The following is a 22376-nucleotide window of genomic DNA, read 5'->3' on the forward strand; positions in this document are numbered from 1 at the left end:
TAGGACAGGTCAAAGTGGCCAGTAGGACAGGTCATAGTGGCCAGTAGGACAGGTCAAAGTGGCCAGTAGAATAGGTCATAGTGGCCAGTAGGACAGGTCAAAGTGGCCAGTAGAACAGGTCTTAGTGGCCAGTAGGACAGGTCGTAGTGGCCATAGAACAGGTCATAGTGGCCATAGAACAGGTCATAGTGGCCATAAAACAGGTCAAAGTGGCCAGTAGAACAGGTCATAGTGGCCAGTAGTCCAGGTTATAGTGGCCAGTAGGACAGGTCATAGTGTCCAATAGGACAGGTCATAGTGGCCAGTAGACCAAGTCAAAATGTCCATAGAACAGGTCATAGTGGCCAGTAGAACAGGTCATAGTGGCCAGTAGGACAGGTCATAGTGGCCATAGAACAGGTCATAGTGGCCAGTAGGACAGGTCATAGTGGCCAGTAGGACAGGTCAAAGTGGCCAGTAGAATAGGTCATAGTGGCCAGTAGGACAGGTCAAAGTGGCCAGTAGCACAGGTCTTAGTGGCCAGTAGGACAGGTCATAGTGGCCAGTAGAACAGGTCATAGTGGCAAGTGGAACAGGTCATAGTGGCCAGTAGAACAGGTCAAAGTGGCCAGTAGGACAGTTCATAGTGCCCAGTAGAACAGGTCATAGTGGCCATAGAACAGGTCATAGTGGCCATAAAACAGGGCATAGTGGCCAGTAGAACAGGTCAAAGTGGCCAGTAGGACAGGTCATAGTGGCCAGTAGGACAGGTCAAAGTGGCCAGTAGAATAGGTCATAGTGGCCAGTAGGACAGGTCAAAGTGGCCAGTAGAACAGGTCTTAGTGGCCAGTAGGACAGGTCATAGTGGCCAGTAGAACAGGTCATAGTGGCAAGTGGAACAGGTCATAGTGGCCAGTAGAACAGGTCAAAGTGGCCAGTAGGACAGGTCATAGTTCCCAGTAGAACAGGTCATAGTGGCCAGCAGTACAGGTCATAGTGACCAGTAGGACAGGTCAAAGTGGCCAGTAGGACAGGTCATATTGTCCAATAGGACAGGTCATAGTGACCAGTAGGACAGGTCATAGTGGCCAGTAGGACAGGTCATAGTGGCCATAGAACAGGTCAATACACTGGGCAGTTAAAGAGTAAACAGGAGCCTGACAGGCAGTGCAAGCTATCAGACCTCTCCAGGGACTCCCTGCTGTATGAACTAGCTATGCAGTACAGATAGTTTCCACCAGGGGCTTGGGTTGGAGAAGGGCCTTCTTACTCTGCGGTACACACACATACACACATTCATAAACACAGGTGCAAACTGCACACGCACACACACACAAATACACACGCGTACACATACACACACACACACACACCCTACACCAAACAGGAAGGCGGTAAGGAGCCAATCATGAAATGCAGGATATGAAGACAAGTTCATCTGCATTGAGTGTTGTTTTTGAGAGGGGAGGGGTTAGTGACTGACAGAGAGTGTTGTTTTTGAGAGGGGAGGGGTTAGTGACTGACAGAGAGTGTTGTTTTTAAGAGGGGAGGGGTTAGTGACTGACAGAGAGTGTTGTTTTTGAGAGGGGAGGGGTTAGTGACTGACAGAGAGTGTTGTTTTTGAGAGGGGAGGGGTTAGTGACTGACAGAGAGTGTTGTTTTTAAGAGGGGAGGGGTTAGTGACTGACAGTCTGCATGTGCTTGTGTGTGTGTGTGTGTGTGTGTGTGTGTGTGTGTGTGTGTGTGTGTGTGTGTGTGTGTGTGTGTGTGTGTGTGTGTGTGTGGAGGTTGTTAAGTGAATCGCTAGTGATGTTTGTGTAGCTGGTTCCCACACACAAACACATAAACACACACAAACATACTAACGAGAACACACACACACACACACACACACACACACACACACCACACACACACACACACACACACACACACACACACACACACACACGAGGCAGACACATGGCAGAACTGCTATCACACAGTGCTCTGTCATGATTCATTACTCAGGTGTCAACAAAAGAGGAGGAACCCACACTACACAATAACAATGCCTGGGTCTAGTCTGATGGGTCTAGTATCTAGTCTGATGGGTCTAGTCTGATGGGTCTAGTATCTAGTCTGATGGGTCTAGTATCTAGTCTGATGGGTCTAGTCTGATGGGTCTAGTATCTAGTCTGATGGGTCTAGTATCTAGTCTGATGGGTCTAGTCTGATGGGTCTAGTATCTAGTCTGATGGGTCTAGTATCTAGTCTGATGGGTCTAGTCTGATGGGTCTAGTATCTAGTCTGATGGGTCTAGTATCTAGTCTGATGGGTCTAGTATCTAGTCTGATGGGTCTAGTATCTAGTCTGATGGGTCTAGTCTGATGGGTCTAGTATCTAGTCTGATGGGTCTAGTATCTAGTCTGATGGGTCTAGTCTGATGGGTCTAGTATCTAGTCTGATGGGTCTAGTATCTAGTCTGATGGGTCTAGTCTGATGGGTCTAGTATCTAGTCTGATGGGTCTAGTATCTAGTCTGATGGGACTAGTATCTAGTCTGATGGGTCTAGTATCTAGTCTGACGGGTCTAGTATGTAGTCTGATGAGTCTAGTATCTAGTCTGATGGGACTAGTATCTAGTCTGATGGGTCTATTATCTTGTATGAAGGCTCAGGTCTGATGGGTCTAGTATCTAGTCTGATGGGACTAGTATCTAGTCTGATGGGTCTAGTATCTAGTCTGATGAGTCTAGTATCTAGTCTGATGGGCCTAGTATGATGGGACTAGTATCTAGTCTGATGGGTCTAGTATCTAGTCTGATGGGTCTAGTATCTAGTCTGATGGGTCTAGTATCTAGTCTGATGGGTCTAGTCTGATGGGTCTAGTATCTAGTCTGATGGGTCTAGTATCTAGTCTGATGGGTCTAGTCTGATGGGTCTAGTATCTAGTCTGATGGGTCTAGTATCTAGTCTGATGGGACTAGTATCTAGTCTGATGGGACTAGTATCTAGTCTGATGGGTCTAGTATCTAGTCTGACGGGTCTAGTATGTAGTCTGATGAGTCTAGTATCTAGTCTGATGGGACTAGTATCTAGTCTGATGGGTCTATTATCTTGTATGAAGGCTCAGGTCTGATGGGTCTAGTATCTAGTCTGATGGGACTAGTATCTAGTCTGATGGGTCTAGTATCTAGTCTGATGAGTCTAGTATCTAGTCTGATGGGCCTAGTATGATGGGACTAGTATCTAGTCTGATGGGTCCAGTATCTAGTCTGATGGGTCTATTATCTAGTCTGATGGGACTAGGATCTAGTCTGATGGGTCTAGTATCTAGTCTGATGGGTCTAGTATCTAGTCTGATGGATCTAGTGTCTAGTCTGATGGGACTAGTGTCTAGTCTGGTGGGACTAGGGTCTAGTCTGATGGGACTAGGGTCTAGTCTGATGGGACTAGGATCTAGTCTGATGGGACTAGGGTCTAGTCTGATGGGTCTAGTATCTAGTCTGATGGGTCTAGTATCTAGTCTGATGGATCTAGTATCTAGTCTGATGGGACTAGTATCTAGTCTGATGGATCTATTATCTAGTCTGATGGGTCTAGTCTGACGGGTCTAGTATCTAGTCTGATGGGACTAGTATCTAGTCTGATGGGTCTTGTCTGATGGGTCTAGTATCTAGTCTGATGGGTCTAGTCTGACGGGTCTAGTCTGATGGGTGTAGTATCTAGTCTGATGGTTCTAGTCTGATGGGTCTAGTATCTAGTCTGATGGTTCTAGTATCTAGTCTGATGGGTCTAGTATCTAGTCTGATGTGTCTAGTCTGATGGAACTAGTATCTAGTCTAATGGGTCTAGTATCTAGTCTGATGGGTCTAGTATCTAGTCTGATGGTTCTAGTCTGATGGGTCTAGTATCTAGTCTGATGGTTCTAGTATCTAGTCTGATGGGTCTAGTATCTAGTCTGATGTGTCTAGTCTGATGGAACTAGTATCTAGTCTAATGGGTCTAGTATCTAGTCTGATGGGTCTAGTATCTAGCCTGATGGGTCTAGTATCCTGTCTGATGGGACTAGTATCTAGTCTGATATGTCTAGTCTGATGGGACTAGAAACTAGTCTGATTGGGCTAGTATCGAGTCTTATGGGTATAGTATCTAGTCTGATGAGTCTAGTATCTAGTCTGATGGGTCTAGTATCTAGTCTGATGGGTCTAGTCTGATGGGTCTAGTATCTAGTCTGATGGGTCTAGTATCTAGTGTGATGGGTCTAGTATCTAGTGTGATGGGTCTAGTCTGATGGGTCTACTCTGATGGGTCTAGTACCTATTCTGATGGGTATAGTATCTATTCTTATGGGGCTAGTATCTAGTCTGATGGATCTATTATCTTGTCTGATGGGACTAGTATCTAGTCCGAATGGTCTAGTATCTAGTCTGATGGGTCTAGTATCTAGTCTTATGGGTCTAGTATCTGGTCTTTTGGGTCTATTCTGATGGGTCTAGTATCTAGTCTGATGGGTCTAGTATCTAGTCTGATGGGTCTAGTCTGACGGGTCTAGTATCTAGTCTGATGGGTCTAGTATCTAGTGTGATGGCTCTAGTATCTAGTCTGATGGGTCTAGTCTGATGGGTCTAGTACCTATTCTGATGGGTATAGTATCTATTCTGATGGGGCTAGTATCTAGTCTGATGGGTCTATTATCTTGTCTGATGGGTCTAGTATCTAGTCTGATGGGTCTAGTCTGATGGGTCTAGTATCTAGTCTGATGGGACTAGTATCTAGTCTGATGGATCTAGTCTGATGGGTCTAGTCTTATGGGTCTAGTACCTAGTCTGATGGGTATAGTATCTAGTCTGATTGGTCTATTATCTAGTCTGATGGGTCTATTATCTAGTCTGATGGGTCTAGTATCTAGTATGATGGGTATAGTATCTAGTCTGATGGGTCTATTATCTTGTATGAAGGCTCTAGTCTGATGGGTCTAGTATCTAGTCTGATGGGTCTAGTATCTAGTCTGATGGGTCTAGTATCTAGTCTGATGGGTCTAGTATCTAGTCTGATGTGTCTAGTATCTAGTCTGATGCGTCTAGTATCTAGTCTGATGGGTCTAGTATCTAGTCTGATGCGTCTAGTATCTAGTCTGATGGGTCTAGTATCTAGTCTGATGGGTCTAGTATCTAGTCTGATGGGTCTAGTATCTAGTCTGATGGGTCTAGTATCTAGTCTGATGTGTCTAGTATCTAGTCTGATGTGTCTAGTATCTAGTCTGATGTGTCTAGTATCTAGTCTGATGGGTCTAGTATCTAGTCTGATGTGTCTAGTATCTAGTCTGCTGGGGGTGCAACACAATATTAGGAAGGTTTTCTTTCTGTTTTGTTCACTCAGTGTAATGCATGTGCTAAAGTAGCTTAGAATTGTATTCATTGGGGGGGGGGGGGGGGGGGGGGGGTTTCACATGCTACTTATTTCCACAAATAGAGCTGTTGATGTCTAGACTTGCAGGATGTTAAACAGACATAGACGTCATTATCAGCACCTCCTAAACAAGTTGCATTCCATTACCATTGATGCTGCATTCTATTCTACAAGCACCTCAATGTAATCTATTTTTCAAGACGTGGTCTGTGATGAAAGAAATCAATGAAACAACTACTTGGCTTATCAACACAAGAAACATAACATGAAAATTGATACACAGGCCATGAGAAGCTTCCCCTTATAGATTTCGCGGCGTGCAACTGTAATTATGAAGATCATTTCTTGTGTGGCTGTCAATACATTATTGCCTAATTTATTGTATAAGAAAGATCATTTCTTGCGTCATTTTTTTTATAATGGTGTTGATTGTTAGGGGGACTTTTTCGTGGCAGTCGGATTTAGCCGTGAAGGTCATCTCCATAACAAAGCAAGTACTTAAAGGCCAGTTCTGAGTACGCTCCTTAGCTACAGCTGCTAAGCAATCACATGAAGAGGCCATGGGCTTTTAGCTATTGTAAGCCACCTGAGAGACTGTCTAGTCTCAAATGTACACCTGGGCAGAGATTCACGAAACAATTCTTACACAAAAACTTAAGAAGTATCTTAAGAAAAAAAATTAAAAGTTCCTAAGAAAGAAAAAAAAGTGTCAGTTAAGTTGAAATGTCTTCTTAAGAAGGTTTTGTGAATCTGGGCCCTGGTGCACCAACATTCCCTCACAAGCCTGCTTAGCTGTCAAATCAAATCAAATCAAATTTATTTTTATATAGCCCTTCGTACATCAGCTGATATTCTCAAAGTGCTGTACAGAAACCCAGCCTAAAACCCCAAACAGCAAGCAAAGCATGTGAAAGAAGCACGGTGGCTTCACCAGCAACGTGTGGGGGCTCACAAGCTCTGGTTGGATGGGGCACTACATAAGCCATGGCAAAATGTTTAGAATTACAGGCAATTAGCTTTTAAACTTCTCTCAGCTTCATGTCAAAATGTGTAGAATAACAGGAAATAGCGAGAAATAGGAGGGAGGGGCATTGCTCGAACCTTGCTGGGGGCCTCGCGAAACGCCACGATCTCTGATGACGCCATTGTAGGGCCGTACATCTCTGATGACAACGGATAGCCACTCCAAAGAGAAGGTGGACCAGACATCTATAGACACACATGACTTGAGCATATTTTTCAACTGTCAAAGCTGTGGAAAAATAACTAATATGCTGAGCAATAGAACACAAGAGTGATGAAGGGGCCTCACAAATATGAGGGGAAACAGGGGGGACACCTCTGAATGGCCCAGTCTCTGAATGGCCCAGCCTCTGAATGGCCCAGCCTCTGAATGGCCCAGCCTCTGAATGGCCCAGCCTCTGAATGGCCCAGCCTCTGAATGGCCCAGCCTCTGAATGGCCCAGCCTCTGAATGGCCCAGCCTCTGAATGGCCCAGCCTCTGAATGGCCCAGCCTCTGAATGGCCCAGGCTCTGAATGGCCCAGGCTCTGAATGGCCCAGGCTCTGAATGGCCCAGCCTCTGAATGGCCCATCCTCTGAAATGCCCAGACTCTGAATTGCCCAGACTCTGAATTGCCCAGCCTCTGAATTGCCCAGCCTCTGAATGGCTAAGCCAGTGGAGCAGAAAAAGGGCAGGTGCTTTTCCCCAAAGCATGAGACCCTGATGAGACCCCAAAGCATGAGACCCTGCTGCAGTTGGCCTGCATGGAGGGCTACTTAATGAGAACCTGCTGCAGATGACCTGCATGGAGGGCTACTTAATGAGAACCTGCTGCAGATGGCCTGCATGCAGGGCTACTTACGGAAATTATGAGGGCTATGTAAAGGCTCCCTTGGAACTCATTCCTGGACAATCAGGGGGCGGAAGAGAGCAATGAGCAGAGGGCTGCTAGAGGCTTCCATGCAGAGACAGAGTTCAGTATATACCTGTTCCCTGGAGGTATCAGATCTCTGGGATAACAGGCACACACAAAGAGACTGGCAGTCTGAGTGAAGCTTACTGAGAGCAAGAGCAGGGAATGCCTTTACAGTATTTCAACCTGCTTGAGTTGACATTTCTAGAACTGGGACAGAAAAGGCTCTACCAGCCGTAAAAAAAATAAAAAAAACAGATCACAGTGGCCTCAAGAGGTCAAGAATCTTTGAAATCCGGAGACTGTGCTGAATGGAAACAGGCGCTGATGTACAACACGCACAGTGTACAGTCCCTAACTCCCTGCAACTGCATCAGAGCTGGAAGAGTTTAGCTGGACAAGATGATTGATTAAGTAGCGGTCAGATCGACGTCGGACAATTGAGAGCGAGAGAAGGAGCGATCCATCAAGGCTAATGCCAGGGAGCAGTGGTAGATGAATGAAGCGGAGTATTGCTGCACAATCCCGACACTACCCTTCCCTTCTTACCCCTCCTCTTCCCTTTCTGTCACTTCACTCTTTCTAACATTAAAGGGATCCTTTTCTTCCCCCTACTCTTGCATTTTAATGAGGAGGGGGAGGAGGAGGAGGGAGGAGAAGGAGAAGGAGGAGGGGAAGGGGGAGGAGGAGGCATTGCATTTCCACATCATGTATGAGTTATGCATGAGTTTCCAGGGTGCGCTGCATTTCGATCGTGACTTTCTGATGAGCCGAGGAAGACTCACCCTGGGAGGGGTTGGCTAAGACAAGCCTAGACCAGTTGACCTATCAGAGGTGAGAGATTATGGATCGGGCAATCCCCTGAAAGCGCATAATGACTCTTCATAAGAGTGTCAGACACTGAAGAGCGAAGGGAGGTGAGGGAAGGGGAGTGGGCCCAAGGGAAGTGTGTTCCCCCAATCACATGGGATGTGGGTAACCCTGGCAACGCATAGAGAGCCTCTTGACGTTCTCCCTGGTGACATTACAAATATACTTCCTGCTGTACTTCTCCACGTTTAGGTGGACAGGGCCAGCCACATCCGAGCAGTAGATAACAGCTGTCAATACTCTGCAGAACTCGTATCACATACTAGAGCCTATACTGTAAGAATATAGGAATGAATCATCGTACTATGCTGTACTGTAGCTAGCTGTTATCGTTAGCATTGTAGCAACTACTGAGTGTAAACACTGGAAACAGAGCAGGGCACTAGAGAATCAGTACATACACACCGATACACACATACACACACACACACATTATTTTGAGTTGATTTCTCTATCTACTGCAGGCCAAGGGGGGAGTTGTGTATACAGGAGAAACAGATAACTCTGAGTATAAACAGTGGAAACTCTGAATGGTGAACCAGGGGCGGACCGGTGCAGGATTCAAGAGAGCAAACAGCTGAGAGCAAACATCTGGTGCCATGTAGCCCTCTGCTGCTGCTGCTACAGCTAGCCATGTAGCGCTCTATGGCTGCTACAGCTAGCCATGTAGCACTCTACTGCTGCTGCTACAGTTAGCCATGTAGCTCTGTACTGCTGATGCTACATCTAGCCATGTAGTGCTCTACTGCTGCTGCTACAGCTAGCCATATAGCCCTCTACTGCTGCTACAGCAAACCATGTAGCACTCTACTGCTGCTACAGCTAGCCATGTAGCGTTTTACTGCTGCTGCTACAGCTAGCCATGTAGCGCTCTACTGCTGCTGATACAGCTAGCCATATAGCCCTCTACTGCTGCTACAGCAAACCATGTAGCACTCTACTGCTGCTACAGCTAGCCATGTAGCGTTCTACTGCTGCTTCTACATCTAGCCATGTAGTGTTCTACTGCTGCTGCTACAGCTAGCCATGTAGCACTCTACTGCTGCTGATACAGCTAGCCATATAGCCCTCTACTGCTGCTACAGCAAACCATGTAGCACTCTACTGCTGCTACAGCTAGCCATGTAGCGTTCTACTGCTGCTGCTACAGCTAGCCATGTAGCGTTCTACTGCTGCTGCTACAGCTAGCCATGTAGCGCTCTACTGCTGCTGATACAGCTAGCAATGTAGCATGCTACAGCAGCTGCTACAGCTAGCTCTCCTCTTAATCAACACGCACAAGACTAGGAGAGGAACTGATAAATACCACCTCCTCAGTCTGACCCTCTCTCCTTTTACCTCTGCTATGTTTTTCTCTCTCTCTCTCTCCTCTAACCTCTCCCTTGTCTTTCTTTCCTCCTGTCTTTCTACTCTCTGTCACCTCTCTCTCAACTCTCTCTCACCCCTCTCTCACCTCCTTCCAATGGGACTCTCCAGGAACTGAGAACTGCAGCCGCCCTCTCTCTTTCTTTCTTTTTTCACCTATACCTTTTCTCAGTATCTCACTTCATCAGTCTTGCTTTCTCTTTGACTCCTCTATCATACGGTAGCGCTTTCCTCAGTTGGACCTGTCCGACATATCTCACCGGGGGTGGGGGGGGGTGGGGGGGGGGGGTCTATCTCTATTACCTGGATGTGATCGAGTAGTGTGTCACTGGCCACCATCCAGGATGTTCCTCCTGAGTGTTTTCCCCATATGATCTCACAAACTAGGATGACTGACACAACCAATGATCAGGCATCAGAGGGGGGACTGAGAATACACCAAGAGACTAGCAAATACAGTGATGAATATGAACCAAGTATAGAAAATATGGTTCTTGGAAACCATAGTAACTAAGCAGGTTGAACTTGTACGAGTTTTCAACCTCACCGCAAAACATACACACACACACTGCGTATGGTCCTACCGTCCTTCCTGTACAGGTTGATCTCCACTTTCCTCTCTTCCGAGCCCAGCAGTGCTTGGGCCATCTGGGCGATGGCCAACCTCTTGGTTTGAGGGCCGTACAGGAAGTTACAGGTACAGGGCTTCTGCATGATCTCTGCTCGCGAGTAGCCGCACATGGCGCAGAAGCCATCGTTGCAGAATATGATGGCACAGTTCTCCACCCGGGCATTGGCGATGATGAACTTACGACCTGAGGATGAGAGGAAGAAGGAGATGAGGTAGATAGCAGGAGAGATAGTGTGTACGTGCATGTATGTATTGTGTTGTGTGTGTGACTAATAGAAAATGGTGCATCCTTGACCTGATGAACAAGATCTACATCCCCTTTGCTCAGCACCTCATGGCCATCTGAGTTTCATTGGGGAAAGGGGGATACCTAGTCAGTTGTACAACTAAATGCATTCAACTGAAATGTGTCTTCCACATTTCAGGGCTACCTTAATCAACATCCACATCTTCAGCAGCTGGGGAACAGTGGGTTAACTGCCTTGCTCAGGGGGAGAACAACAGATTTCTACCTTGTCAGCTCTGGGATTCAATCCAGCAACCTTTCAGTTACTGGCCCAATGCGCTAACCACTAGGCTACCTGCCTAATGCCTAGACAGTTTAAGAAAGTTAAAACCTATTTACTACATTTCTATAAATCTTTAAAATTCTGTTTGGAGAAGAGCAAAAACTAGCCATAATGACCCCGGTCACCTTGGCTGCTGTAGATTCATTCACCTCAGTCCATCTACAAACACATAGCCTATTAGCTATATAATTAGCTGCTACACATAAACTCATATTAACTCAGCACCGTGATTAAAAAGTAGAATTTCATTCGGTCATGATTACTACAAGTTAACTGTAGATAGCTGGCTAGACTAACTAGACTCATTTACCAATCTAAAAATGTTTTACTGACATGAGCTAACTGAGTGACTGTCAGTTAGTGACATATAACAAGCGGGAAACTGTTGATGCACAACACCTCGTGTTCTACTATTCTAACTTTCATCAGTAAGTTGAGACGCTGACTGAGCTAAAAAAAAAAATGTAATACATTTTTTTTTTATGCTCATGGACAAATCTCTAGAATGCGTGTGTGTGTGTGAGAGAGATGCTGGAATTCAGTTGTCGCTGCTCCTCGCTTTTCTCTGTATCTCCAATGAGCTGTCTTGTTAAATGGGAACCGTGGACTAATGACCGCTCAGTGTGGCTCAAAACACAGGAAGAAGGACATTGGGAGGAAGAATGTCTGCTATTCTCCTAATGAGCAGGGCACTATTTCTGCTCTGTTCAGGCGACCGTAGGATTTTTAAGACACGAGGATTTGTGAGTACTTTCTAAGAATGTGAGCTACGGGACCTTTTGAAAATGAGAAAATAGTAAGTTGTTTGTATTTGGTGGGTTGAGACAACATACAGTGGCAAGAAAAAGTATGTGAACCCTTTGCAATTACCTGGATTTCTGCATAAATTGGTCATCAAATTTGATCTGATCTTCATCTAGGTTACAACAATTGACAAACACAGTCTGATTAAACTAATAACACACCAACTATTGTATTTTTGTTGTCTATATTAAATACATAATTTAAACATTCACAGCGTAGGACGAAAAAAGTATGTGAACCCCCTAGGCTAATGACTAAGATGAAGATCAGATCAAATTTGATGACCAATTTATGTAGAAATCCAGGTAATTCCAAAGGGTTCACATACTCTTTCTTGCCACTGTAAATCAAATGTGCAAGGGAATGATCGGGGTGTTCAGCACACAGCTACAGATAGCTTCTATGCATCTGCGCCTCAACTTAAAACCCAACACATTTGCAATTTCCATTTGATTTATTGGAGTTCTTTACAGGAGCCATCCTCAAGGACTAAAACAGACAAAGCACAAAGTGTGTCAGCGTTGTGAATGCTCACGAGACTTAATGGCCTTTTGTTCAACGCATCACCCTAGAACTTGATCACAATGTATCACGAATCTTAAAGTGGCACTCCAGTCTTCTTTTCATCTCATTTAATGCCTGATTTACTTAACAACAGGCACATCTCAATAGGTGGTCCAGGTAAGTCACGACATGGTAGAAGTAGGAGGGGCCTTTCCTCTTTTGTTCTCTATTGTTCCTCAAGCAAGGAGGAGACCAATGACATCACAACTTCTCATCAGACCAACTCGTTGAATGTTCTACTCCTTGAAATTTGCTTTTGTGTCAATAAAACCCTTTTTTTGCTCAAAATGTTGTTGTTTTTTAACCTTTTTAGTGTGTTTACTTTACTGTATTCATACTTGGGATATCGCTTTTCAAAATGAAAAATTCAAGAATCACTTGAGGACGTCTGGAGTTGGCTTTTTCCACAAGTGTGGTTCAAAATGGGCAATGCAAAATGGTAGATGGAGTCCATTGAGTTTTCCACTGAACAAACTAACTTTGTTTAGAGAATAACGCACCCTTGTCCTAATTCCGTTATGGTATTGAAATTAGGTTTTGTATTGAATTGAAATTTGAAGCTAAAAGAAAATGGCCCAAAGATAGATGAGAGGGAGACAGGATTGTGTTTCATTTGTCAAGTTATAACTTACTGTGTTATTACAGTCTCGACTAGCTTACACTGTCAGAAAAAAGGGTTTCAAAAGAGTTCTTTCCCCATAGGAGAACCCTTTTTGTTTCCAGGTAGAACCCTTTTAGGTTCCATGTAGAGCCCTGTGTGGAAAGAGTTCTACACGGAACCAAAAAAAAGTTATACCTGGAAACAAAAGCGTTCTACTTCTAGACTTGACTGCCCTTCACCAGCACAAAAACATCCTGTGGCGTACTGCACTAGCATCAAATAGTCCCCGCAATATGCAACTTTACAGTGAAGTCAGGAACCAATATACACAGTCAGTTAGGAAAGCAAATGCTAGCTTTTTCAATCAGAAATTTGCATTCTGCAGCACTAATTCCAAAAAGTTTTGGGACACTGTAAAGTCCATGGAGAATAAGAGCACCTCCTCCCAGCTGCCCACTGCACTGAGGCTAGGAAACACTGTCACCACCGATAAATCCACGATAATCGAGAATTTCAATAAGCATTTCTCTACGGCTGGCCATGCTTTCCAACTGGCTACCCTAACCCCGGCCAACAGCTCTGCACCCCCCGCAACATACCCTCGTAAAACTGACTATCCTACCAATCCTTGACTTCGACGATGTCATTTACAAAATAGCCTCCAACACTCTACTCAGCAAATTGGATGCAGTCTATCACAGTGCCATCCGTTTTGTCACCAAAGCCCCATATTCTGCCCACCACTGTGACCTGTATACTCTCTTTGGCTGGTCCTCGCTACATATTCGTCGGCAAACCCACTGGCTCCAGGCCATCTATAATTCTTTGCTAGGTAAAGCTCCGCCTCATCTCAGCTCACTGGTCACCATAGTAACACCCACCCATAGCAAGCGCTCCAGCAGGTATATTTCACTGGTCATCCCCAAAGCCAACACTTCCTTTGGCCGCCTTTCCTTCCAGTTCTCTGCTGCCAATGACTGGAACGAATTGCAAAAATCCCTGAAGTTGGAGACTTATATCTCCCTCACTAACTTTAAGCATCAGCTGTCAGAGCAGTTTACCGATCGCTGCAGCTGTACACAGCCCATCTGTAAATAGCCTATCCAATCAACTTCCTACCTCATCCCATATTTGTTTTTGTTTTTCTGCTCTTTTGCACACCAGTATTTCTACTTGCACATCCTCATCTGCACATCTATCACTCTAGTGTTAATTGCTAAATAGTAATTACTTCGCCACTATGGCCTATTTATTGCCCTACCTCCTTACTTAATTTGCACACACTGTATACAGGTTTTTCTATTGTGTTATTGACTGTACGTTTGTTTATCCCATGTGTAACTGTGTTGTTGTTTTTGTCGCACTGCTTTGCTTTATCTTGGCCAGGTCGCAGTTGTAAATGAGAACTTGTTCTCAACTGGCCTACCTGGTTAAATACAGGTGAAATAAAAAAAATACAAAAAAATACCTGGAACCAAAAATTGTTATTTAAAGGGTTCTATGGGGAGAACTGAAGAACCCTTCTAGGTTCTAGACAGCTAATTTTGTTCTAAGAGTTTAGTGTCCCACTCCCAGAGATATTATCTTCTGTAATTTAAAATTGTGTGTGTGTGTGTGTGTGTGTGTGTGTGTGTGTGTGTGTGTGTGTGTGTGTGTGTGTGTGTGTGTGTGTGTGTGTGTGTGTGTGTGTGTGTGTGTGTGTGTGTGTGTGTGTGTGTGTGTGTGTGGAGTATTGCGTGTGTTTGGCGATGGGCCATTGCGTATTCCGGGCAGGGCCCATGCACCGTATGTTCCTCTAAACTGTTCCAGAGAAACCTGGCACACCTTTCCCACCACTTACAATGTGGCAACAACAGTAGCAGCAACAATAACAACTAGCCTTCTTTTATTCTCTCCGTCTCTCTTTCTCTCACACACAAAGACACACGCGCACAAAGACACACACGCACACAAATGCACACACACGCAAAGACACATACACACACAAAGACACACACACACACCCTTGCGGGCCTCGCACCACCAGCTGTTACTGAAGAAGAAAGAGCCATCAGGTATAACAACACGGCAGCACTCTCTCTCTCTCTCGCTCTTCCTCTGATTTTCTACCTCTTCCTCATAACTCTCTCACTATTTCCCTCTCTGACACACACACTCACAGAGAGAGATCACAAACAACAACTCCCACCCAGTCACAAGAGAGGGAAAGAGAAGAGTTAGGAAGGACAAAACCCTGACCAAACCCAATCTCCCATAAAGCACAACTTGTACCCTACGCTACGCATGAATGTAGTGACATTTGACTTGTAATTTGGCTTGTAAAATTGTTGAATATTAAAATCTTAGCATGAAATTTGGAAAATAGTTTACAAACATTAAGGACACCCGCTCTTTCCAAGACATAGACTGACCAGGTGAATCCAGGTTAAAGCTATGATCCCTTATTGAGGTCACTTGTTAAATCCACTTCAATCAGTGTAGATGAAGGGGAGGTGACAGGTTAAATAATTATTTTTAAGCCTTGGAACAGTTGAGACATGGATTGTGTTTGTGTGCCATTCAGAGGGTAAATGGGCAAGACAAAATATTTAAGTGCCTTTGAACTGGGTATGGTAGTAGGTGCCAGGCGCACCAGTTTGTGTCAGGAACTTTGCACATTGACTCTGTACTGGTATCCCCTGTATATAGCCTCGATATTGTTATTTTACTGCTGATGTTTAATTATTTGTTATTCTTATTTTTTTAAAATTCAACTTATCTATTGTTTACTTAACACATTTTTCTTCTTAACTTCTTAAAGCATTGTTGGTTAAGGGCTTGTAAGTAAGCATTTCACTGTAAGGTGAACAGTGTTGTATTCTGCGCATGTGACAAATAACATTTGACTTAATTTGATTAGAGAACTGCAACGCTGCTGGGTCTTTGACGTTCAACAGTTTCCCGTTTATATCAAGAATGGTCTACCACCCAAAGAACATCCAGCTAACTTGACACAAGTGTGGGAAGCATTGGAGTCAACATGGGCCAGCATCCCTGTGGAACACTTTCGACACCTTGTAGAGTCCATGCCCCGATGAACTGAGGCTGTTCTGAAGGCAAAAGTGAGCGGTGCAACTCAATATTAGGAAGCTGTCCTTGATGCTTTCTATACTATGTAGGATATATGTAGGATGTATGTAGGATATATGTAGGATGAAAACCAATTCATTTTTCCAAGATATTTTTGTAAAGACTATCTCCCATTCTGAATTTTTTTTAATATATTTTTTAGGATACATGTGAAATATAAAAAATTGGCCAAATAATGTACTTAAAAAAATTGTATTTAATACATTTTAAATGTATTCCAACATATAGAACATAAATGCATGTAATAATGTATATCACAATATATGTTAAATGCATCAGAATGTATTTTAGAATATAGAGTATTTATCAATATACTTGGTAAATATATTTAAACATGTATTTGGACATGTTTTGTAAAACATATTTTAACATGTATTTAAATGTAATTGTAAGAAATAAGTGTGTATGTCAAATTAAATACATTGGCAAAATCTTATTTTAACAAAATGTCTTAACAATGATACCTTAGTAGGTGATTTGATATCACATGCACTTATGTTAGTCTCATTAAAACTGCAGAACAGATAGTGTGCAAGTGTTATGTCTACCCCCGCTCCCCCTCTCAGGCACTCTGGTCCATTCTAATGGTTCATTCTAAATCAAAACAAATCTCACACATATATTATTTAGTATATGTAATGACAATATTAATCAAGAATAGTCTGATGGGTGGCAATATTAGCCAATCACTTGTGAATGATGTATGAGCCAATCGCATGTGAATGATGTATTAGCCAATCGCTTGTGAATGATGTATTAACCAATCGCTTGTGAATGATGTATTAGCCAATCGCTTGTGAATGATGTATTAGCCAATCGCTTATGAATGATGTATTAGCCAATCACTTGTGAATGATGCCCAGCTTGTGAGCAGTAAGGCAAGAAACAGCGCATGCTTTTTTGGTAACTTTTTCAAATCATATTCGCCCACCTCATGTAGCCTAGCCCATAGGCCTATATGTTTTGATAAGGTTTGTATCACAACTAAAGTGGCCAAATGACTTCTTAAAATGTATCACATTACACATTACACATTACACATTACTTACTGGCATACAAAGGCCTTGTGTGATTTTCAAGTTTGGGGAAGATAATTTTCATGCATAATCACATTTGCAGTCATTTTTGAGAATGGTGTTTTCATCGACCTCATTAATTTTTAAAGTAAAAATAATTGAACATCTAATAGTCAAATCATAGTGTAAAAGCAGGTGAACTGGTTCTACTCGTTTTGGCATTTTTCTGGTGTTTTATGGTAAAAAAACTGAGCAGGATGAGCATAACACGTCAACCCTGTTAAAGACTACAAATGTTTTAACAATTTAAATTTGTGAAGCTTGCATTCTATTGCCCCTCCCTGTTTCACACAACAAGCTTCCATTCCCCCTGTCACAAGGGGATTCATGGATGATGTATCTAGTAATTACCAGTTGGAGGGCCGTTTAAGTGGCTTGTCCCAGATGTGGTAAATTTCCACTTCCCACTTGGCTACGAACACACCATAACACTGCTTACCATCCACGTAGAGTCGTATACTACCACTCATCGGAAGCATAAGACCTAGACCTACACTTTGACATATTGTGGAGTGTTGTACAATGTATATATCTTTTTTTAAATAGATACAAAATGAAATAAAATTATAAGAAAAACATCAGGCACTACATTTTTTTCATTATTTTATTAAGCTGAAGACAGGCACTTACTACAGTCTTTCTTTACCTCTTGAGAAACATATTTTTTATGAAGTTGAACATGTGCTCGGAATGAGAGAATGTTCAAATTAGGTGAAATCAAATGTTTTTTGTTGTTGTTGCTGACCATGATCACCATTGATCAATATTTAAAGATGAATTTAAGAACTGAATTAGTAACCACTTTGGCCACCCTGTAAACTAGGTGTCATGCATTTCTGGAATATTGTCAGGCATTACATGCATTTGAGCAAAGATGCAAATGTTGCTACATGTATGTGAAATACATTTAACGTCACTTTAAATATATTGAAATGTATATTGTTTTCTGTATGGGTACCCTTCACTCCTAAATCAACCCCTTATCCCTAGTGAGAGAATAAGGGAAGACGAGTTGCCGTTATTCCGACCACAAAAAGACAAGCTGTCGTCATGGCGTCAGCTAATGGGGATCGTGATAAAATAAAATACCAGGGCCAAAGGCAAAACACAATAATAACAGGCCCCAAAGAAGGCTATGCAGACATGCATGCAAACAAAGGCTATCTTTTCTCCAGGTTGATGCTAAGTTAAATGGCTTCCCTCTATAAATTAGCAGCCACAGGGCCCTTACCGTGTCATAAAGCTAACTGTTTAGCCCGCAAGCAATAAACACTGGTAATTAGAGGGTGGGTCACATGATACTGTACGAGGGGAGGGGTTGTTTATTTCTTAGGCCAATTGAGCTAGGCAGGATCTGAGCATGCCTCATTTGGCGAGCGCTAATGGCTCGCCACAAACCACAGTGCTGGACAAACATGCCTGAAATGTATAATGCTTGGTGTTGACCTAAGGTCAGTGGCGACCTGTCATTCAGGGCAGGTGGGGGCAGAGTCCCACCTGTTTTGAGCCCCACATGTTTAGCTATAATATTAATATTATTATACATTTTTTGTGTGCCTGTTTTGCATGTCATTTTGGCATTAATGCGTGTCACATATCAGTTTGCAAACAATGTAAAAATAAATAATCATTGAGTTGATAAACATGGTCTCTTTTTTGTTTTCTTGAGTAAAGCAGCTCCAAAATGCAGGTGTTTCAGCCTAGGTCAGTGCTTTCTGTGGTTTTATTTAACCAGGTAAGTCAGTTAAGAACAAGTTCATATTTACAATGACAGCCTATACCGGCCAAACCCAGACGACCCTGGGCCAATTGTGCGCCGCCCTATGGGACTCCCAATCACAGCCAGTTGTGATACAACCTGGATTTGAACCAGGGTGTCTGTAGTGAAGCCTCCAGCAATGAGATGTGTAGCCTTAGACTGCTGCGCCACTCAGGTGGGGTAGCCAGCGGAAGACACGGAGCGTAGGGGTTGGTAATGTTTTCTAGTTGTGCCGTGATTGGCTCAGTGTTCTCTCACTCAAGGGGACACTACGTCACCGCAAAATCTAGACGGAAGGGCTCGAAAATTCAAGCCCCTTGAGTGCTGCCATAGAGTTACATTAGAAGTGCCCATCAAAGGAGGCTCAAGGTAGTTGGCCACAGATAAAATTACGTCAAATCAAGTTATAACTACATTAGCTTTGATTGGACTGATCATGTCAACATCATAATTTGGAAATCCTAGCATCATGAATCAAGTTGACAATCTACTGGCAAAGCCTTTTCCACCCTTGTCATATGAAGAGAAATTATAGATAAAATGTATTGGTGCTCATCGGCCATTGGACATTGACATTACACAGACATTTGGAAATCACAAATTCAACAATGAGGGGTTTGGAAGGATTCAGTGGCTAACTTTATATTTATATAGCGCCGGTCGTATGGGAGCTGGACGCGGACATTGAGCAGGCATTGCGTACAGAGCCCGCTCCCCTCCAGTGTCCCGTCGGGTGTCTGTACGTTCCGTCTGCTGTCCATGACCAGTTGATCTATTGGGCCCACACATCACCCTCCTCTGGTCATCCGGGGATCGGTCGGACGGTGCACTGTCTGACTGCGAAGTACTGGTTGCCCACCTTGGCAAAGGACGTGAGTGTTTATGTTTCCTCCTGCTCAGTGTGCGCCCAGTGCAAGGCTCCTAGACACCTGCCCAGAGGTAAGTTACAACCCTTACCCGTTCCACAACAGCCGTGGTCGCACCTGTCGGTAGATTTTTAGACCGATCTTCCTCCCTCACAGGGTAACACCTCGATCCTGGTCGTTGCGGATCGTTGTGGACGCCGCCCATGTCCACCTTCAGAGCACTGTGCTGCGCCAGAAAGTGGGCGCAGACCGTCACCGCAGTGAGGCCCCGGTGTTCGCACCGGGGGACCGGGTCTGGCTCTCGACCCGAAACCTGCCCCTCTGCCTGCCCTGCCAGAAGCTGGGCCCGTGGTTTGTGGGGCCATTCAAAGTCCTGAGGAGAGTGAACGAGGTGTGTTACAGGTTACAGCTTCCCCTCGATTACCGTATTAACCCCTCGTTCCATGTGCCTCTCCTCAGGCCGGTGGTGGTTGGTCCACTCCAGGAATCTGAGGTGCGGGAGGTTCCTCCACCCCCTCTGAACATCGAGGGGGCCCTGACGTTCTCCGTTCGTTCCATCCTGGATTCGAGACGTCGGGTGGGAGGCCTTCAGTACCTCGTGGAGTGGGAGGGGTACGGTCCGGAGGAGAGGTGCTGGGTTCCGGTGGCGGATGTGTTGGACCCTGAACTGCTGCGGGAGTTCCACCGTGTCCGGCCGGATCGCCCTGCGCCTTGCCCTCCGGGTCGTCCCCGAGGCCGGTGTCAGCGCCCTGCTGGAGCCGCGCGTCAAAGGGGGGTACTGTCACGACTTCCGCCGAAGTCGGCTCCTCTCCTTGTTCGGGCGGCGTTCGGCGGTCGACGTCACCGGCTTTCTAGCCATCGCCGCTCCATTTTTCCATTGTTCCATTTATTTTGTCTTGTTTCCTGCACACCTGGTTTTCATTCCCTAATCACACTGCATGTATTTATTCCTCTGTTTCCCTCCATGTCTTTGTGTGGAATTGTTATTGTTACGTGTTTCATGTGTACGCGCTAGGCTGTGTTTTTTCCCGTATATTCCGTGGTATTCCACAAAGGTTGTTTATTGTAACATTTGCTAATTTGTTGGGACTGTTTCGCGCCTTGCACTTTATCTTTTGGCTGGAGGTTTGACGCAGTGGCGTCTGTCTGTTTTGTTGCCTCTACCCAAAAACAGTGTGCGCCTGTTCACAACTCTCTGCTCTCCTGCACCTGACTTCTCCACCAGTAGCGCTCACCGTGACAGCTGTCAATCCAGCATGACTTCTGCCGCTTTCAAAACAACTGGAACTCTTTCTAGCGCTCCGACCTGAAGATCACTAACGTCATGATTGACCTTGTTATTTTCTGAGTTCCCAGTTGTCTTGAAAGCACCATAAATCCAGAGAATGCCAGACTTTGATGACAAGTGAGCACAGCACAGTAAGAAGAGTCCAAAAATGTATTGTATGCTGCTAAATAAATTATATTATATGCCAGGGAGATATGAACAGTGGAAGTCGGAAATTTACATACACTTAGGTTGGAGTCATTTAACTCGTTTTTCAACCACTCCGCAAATTTCTTGTTAACAAACTATAGTTTTGGCAAGTCGGTTATGACATCTACTTTGTGCATGACACAAGCAATTTTTCAAAAAAATTATCTGTTTTAAAACAGATTATTTCACTTATAATTCACTGTATCACAATTCCAGTGGGTCAGAAGTTTACATACACTGAGTTGACTGTGCCATTAAACAGCTTGGAAAATTCCAGAAAATTATATCACGGCATTAGAAGCTTCTGATAGGCTAATTGACATAATTTGAGTCAATTGGAGGTGTACCTGTGGATGTATTTCAAGGCCTACCTTCAAACTAAGTGCCTCTTTGCTTGACATCATAGGAAAATCAAAGGAAATCAACCAAGACCTCAGAAAATAAATTGTAGACCTCCACAAGTCTGGTTCATCCTTAGGAGCAATTTCCAAACACCTGAAGATACCACGTTCATCTGTACAAACAATAGTACGCAAGTAAATACACCATGGGACCACGCAGCCGTCATACCCCATTCCAGAAGGAGACGCATTCTGTCTCCTAGAGATGAACGTACTTTGGTGCGAAAAGTGCAAATCAATCCCAGAACGACAGTAAAGGGCCGTGTAAAGATTCTGGAGGAAACAGGTACAAAAGTATCTTTATTTACAGTCAAACGAGTCTTAAATCGATCTAACCTGAAAGGCCGTGCAGAAAGTAAGAAGCCACGGCTCCAAAACCACCATAAAAAAGCCGGACTACGCTTTTCAACTGCAGATGGGGACAAAGATCGTACTTTTTGGAGAAATATCCTCTGGTCTGATGAAACAAAAATAGAACCGTGTGGCCATAATGACCATCGCTATGTTTGGAGGAAAAAGGGGGAGGTTTGCAAGCCAAAGAACACCATCCCAACTGTGAAGCACGGGGGTGGCAGCATCATGTTGTGGGGGTGCTTTGCTGCAGGAGGGACCGGTGCACTTCACAAAATAGATGGCATCATGAGGCAGGAAAATTATGTGGATATATTGAAGCAACATCTCAAAACATCAGTCAGGAAGTTAAAGCTTGGTCGCAAATGGGTCTTCCAAAGGGGCAATGACCCCAAGCATACTTCTAAAGTTGTGGCAAAATGGCTTAAGGACAACAAAGCAAAGGTATTGGAGTGGCCATCACAAAGCCCTGACCACAATCCTACAGAAAATTGTGGCCAGAACTGAAAAAGTGTGTGCGAGCAAGGAGGCCTACAAACCTTATTCAGTTACACCAGCTCTGTCAGGAGGAATGGGCCAAAATTCACCCAATTTATTGTGGGAAGCTTGTGGATGGCTACCCGAAAC

At 44.3% G+C, this 22376-nt stretch overlaps 1 protein-coding gene across 1 annotated transcript in view; it reads right to left on the reverse strand.

Moving 5' to 3' along the window:
- The window catches only part of LOC106579665 (voltage-gated inwardly rectifying potassium channel KCNH2), a 331966-nt gene that overhangs the window by 288813 nt on the left and 20777 nt on the right, over positions 1–22376 (reverse strand). The window contains exon 3 of the mRNA XM_045702778.2: positions 10106–10336. Coding sequence (XP_045558734.2) covers positions 10106–10336 — 231 coding nt within the window. The remainder of the gene's footprint in view (positions 1–10105; positions 10337–22376) is intronic.

The sequence above is a fragment of the Salmo salar genome, chromosome 19 (genome assembly GCF_965601325.2).
Source record: "Salmo salar chromosome 19, fSalSal1, whole genome shotgun sequence".
Taxonomy (NCBI): Eukaryota; Metazoa; Chordata; class Actinopteri; order Salmoniformes; family Salmonidae; genus Salmo; species Salmo salar.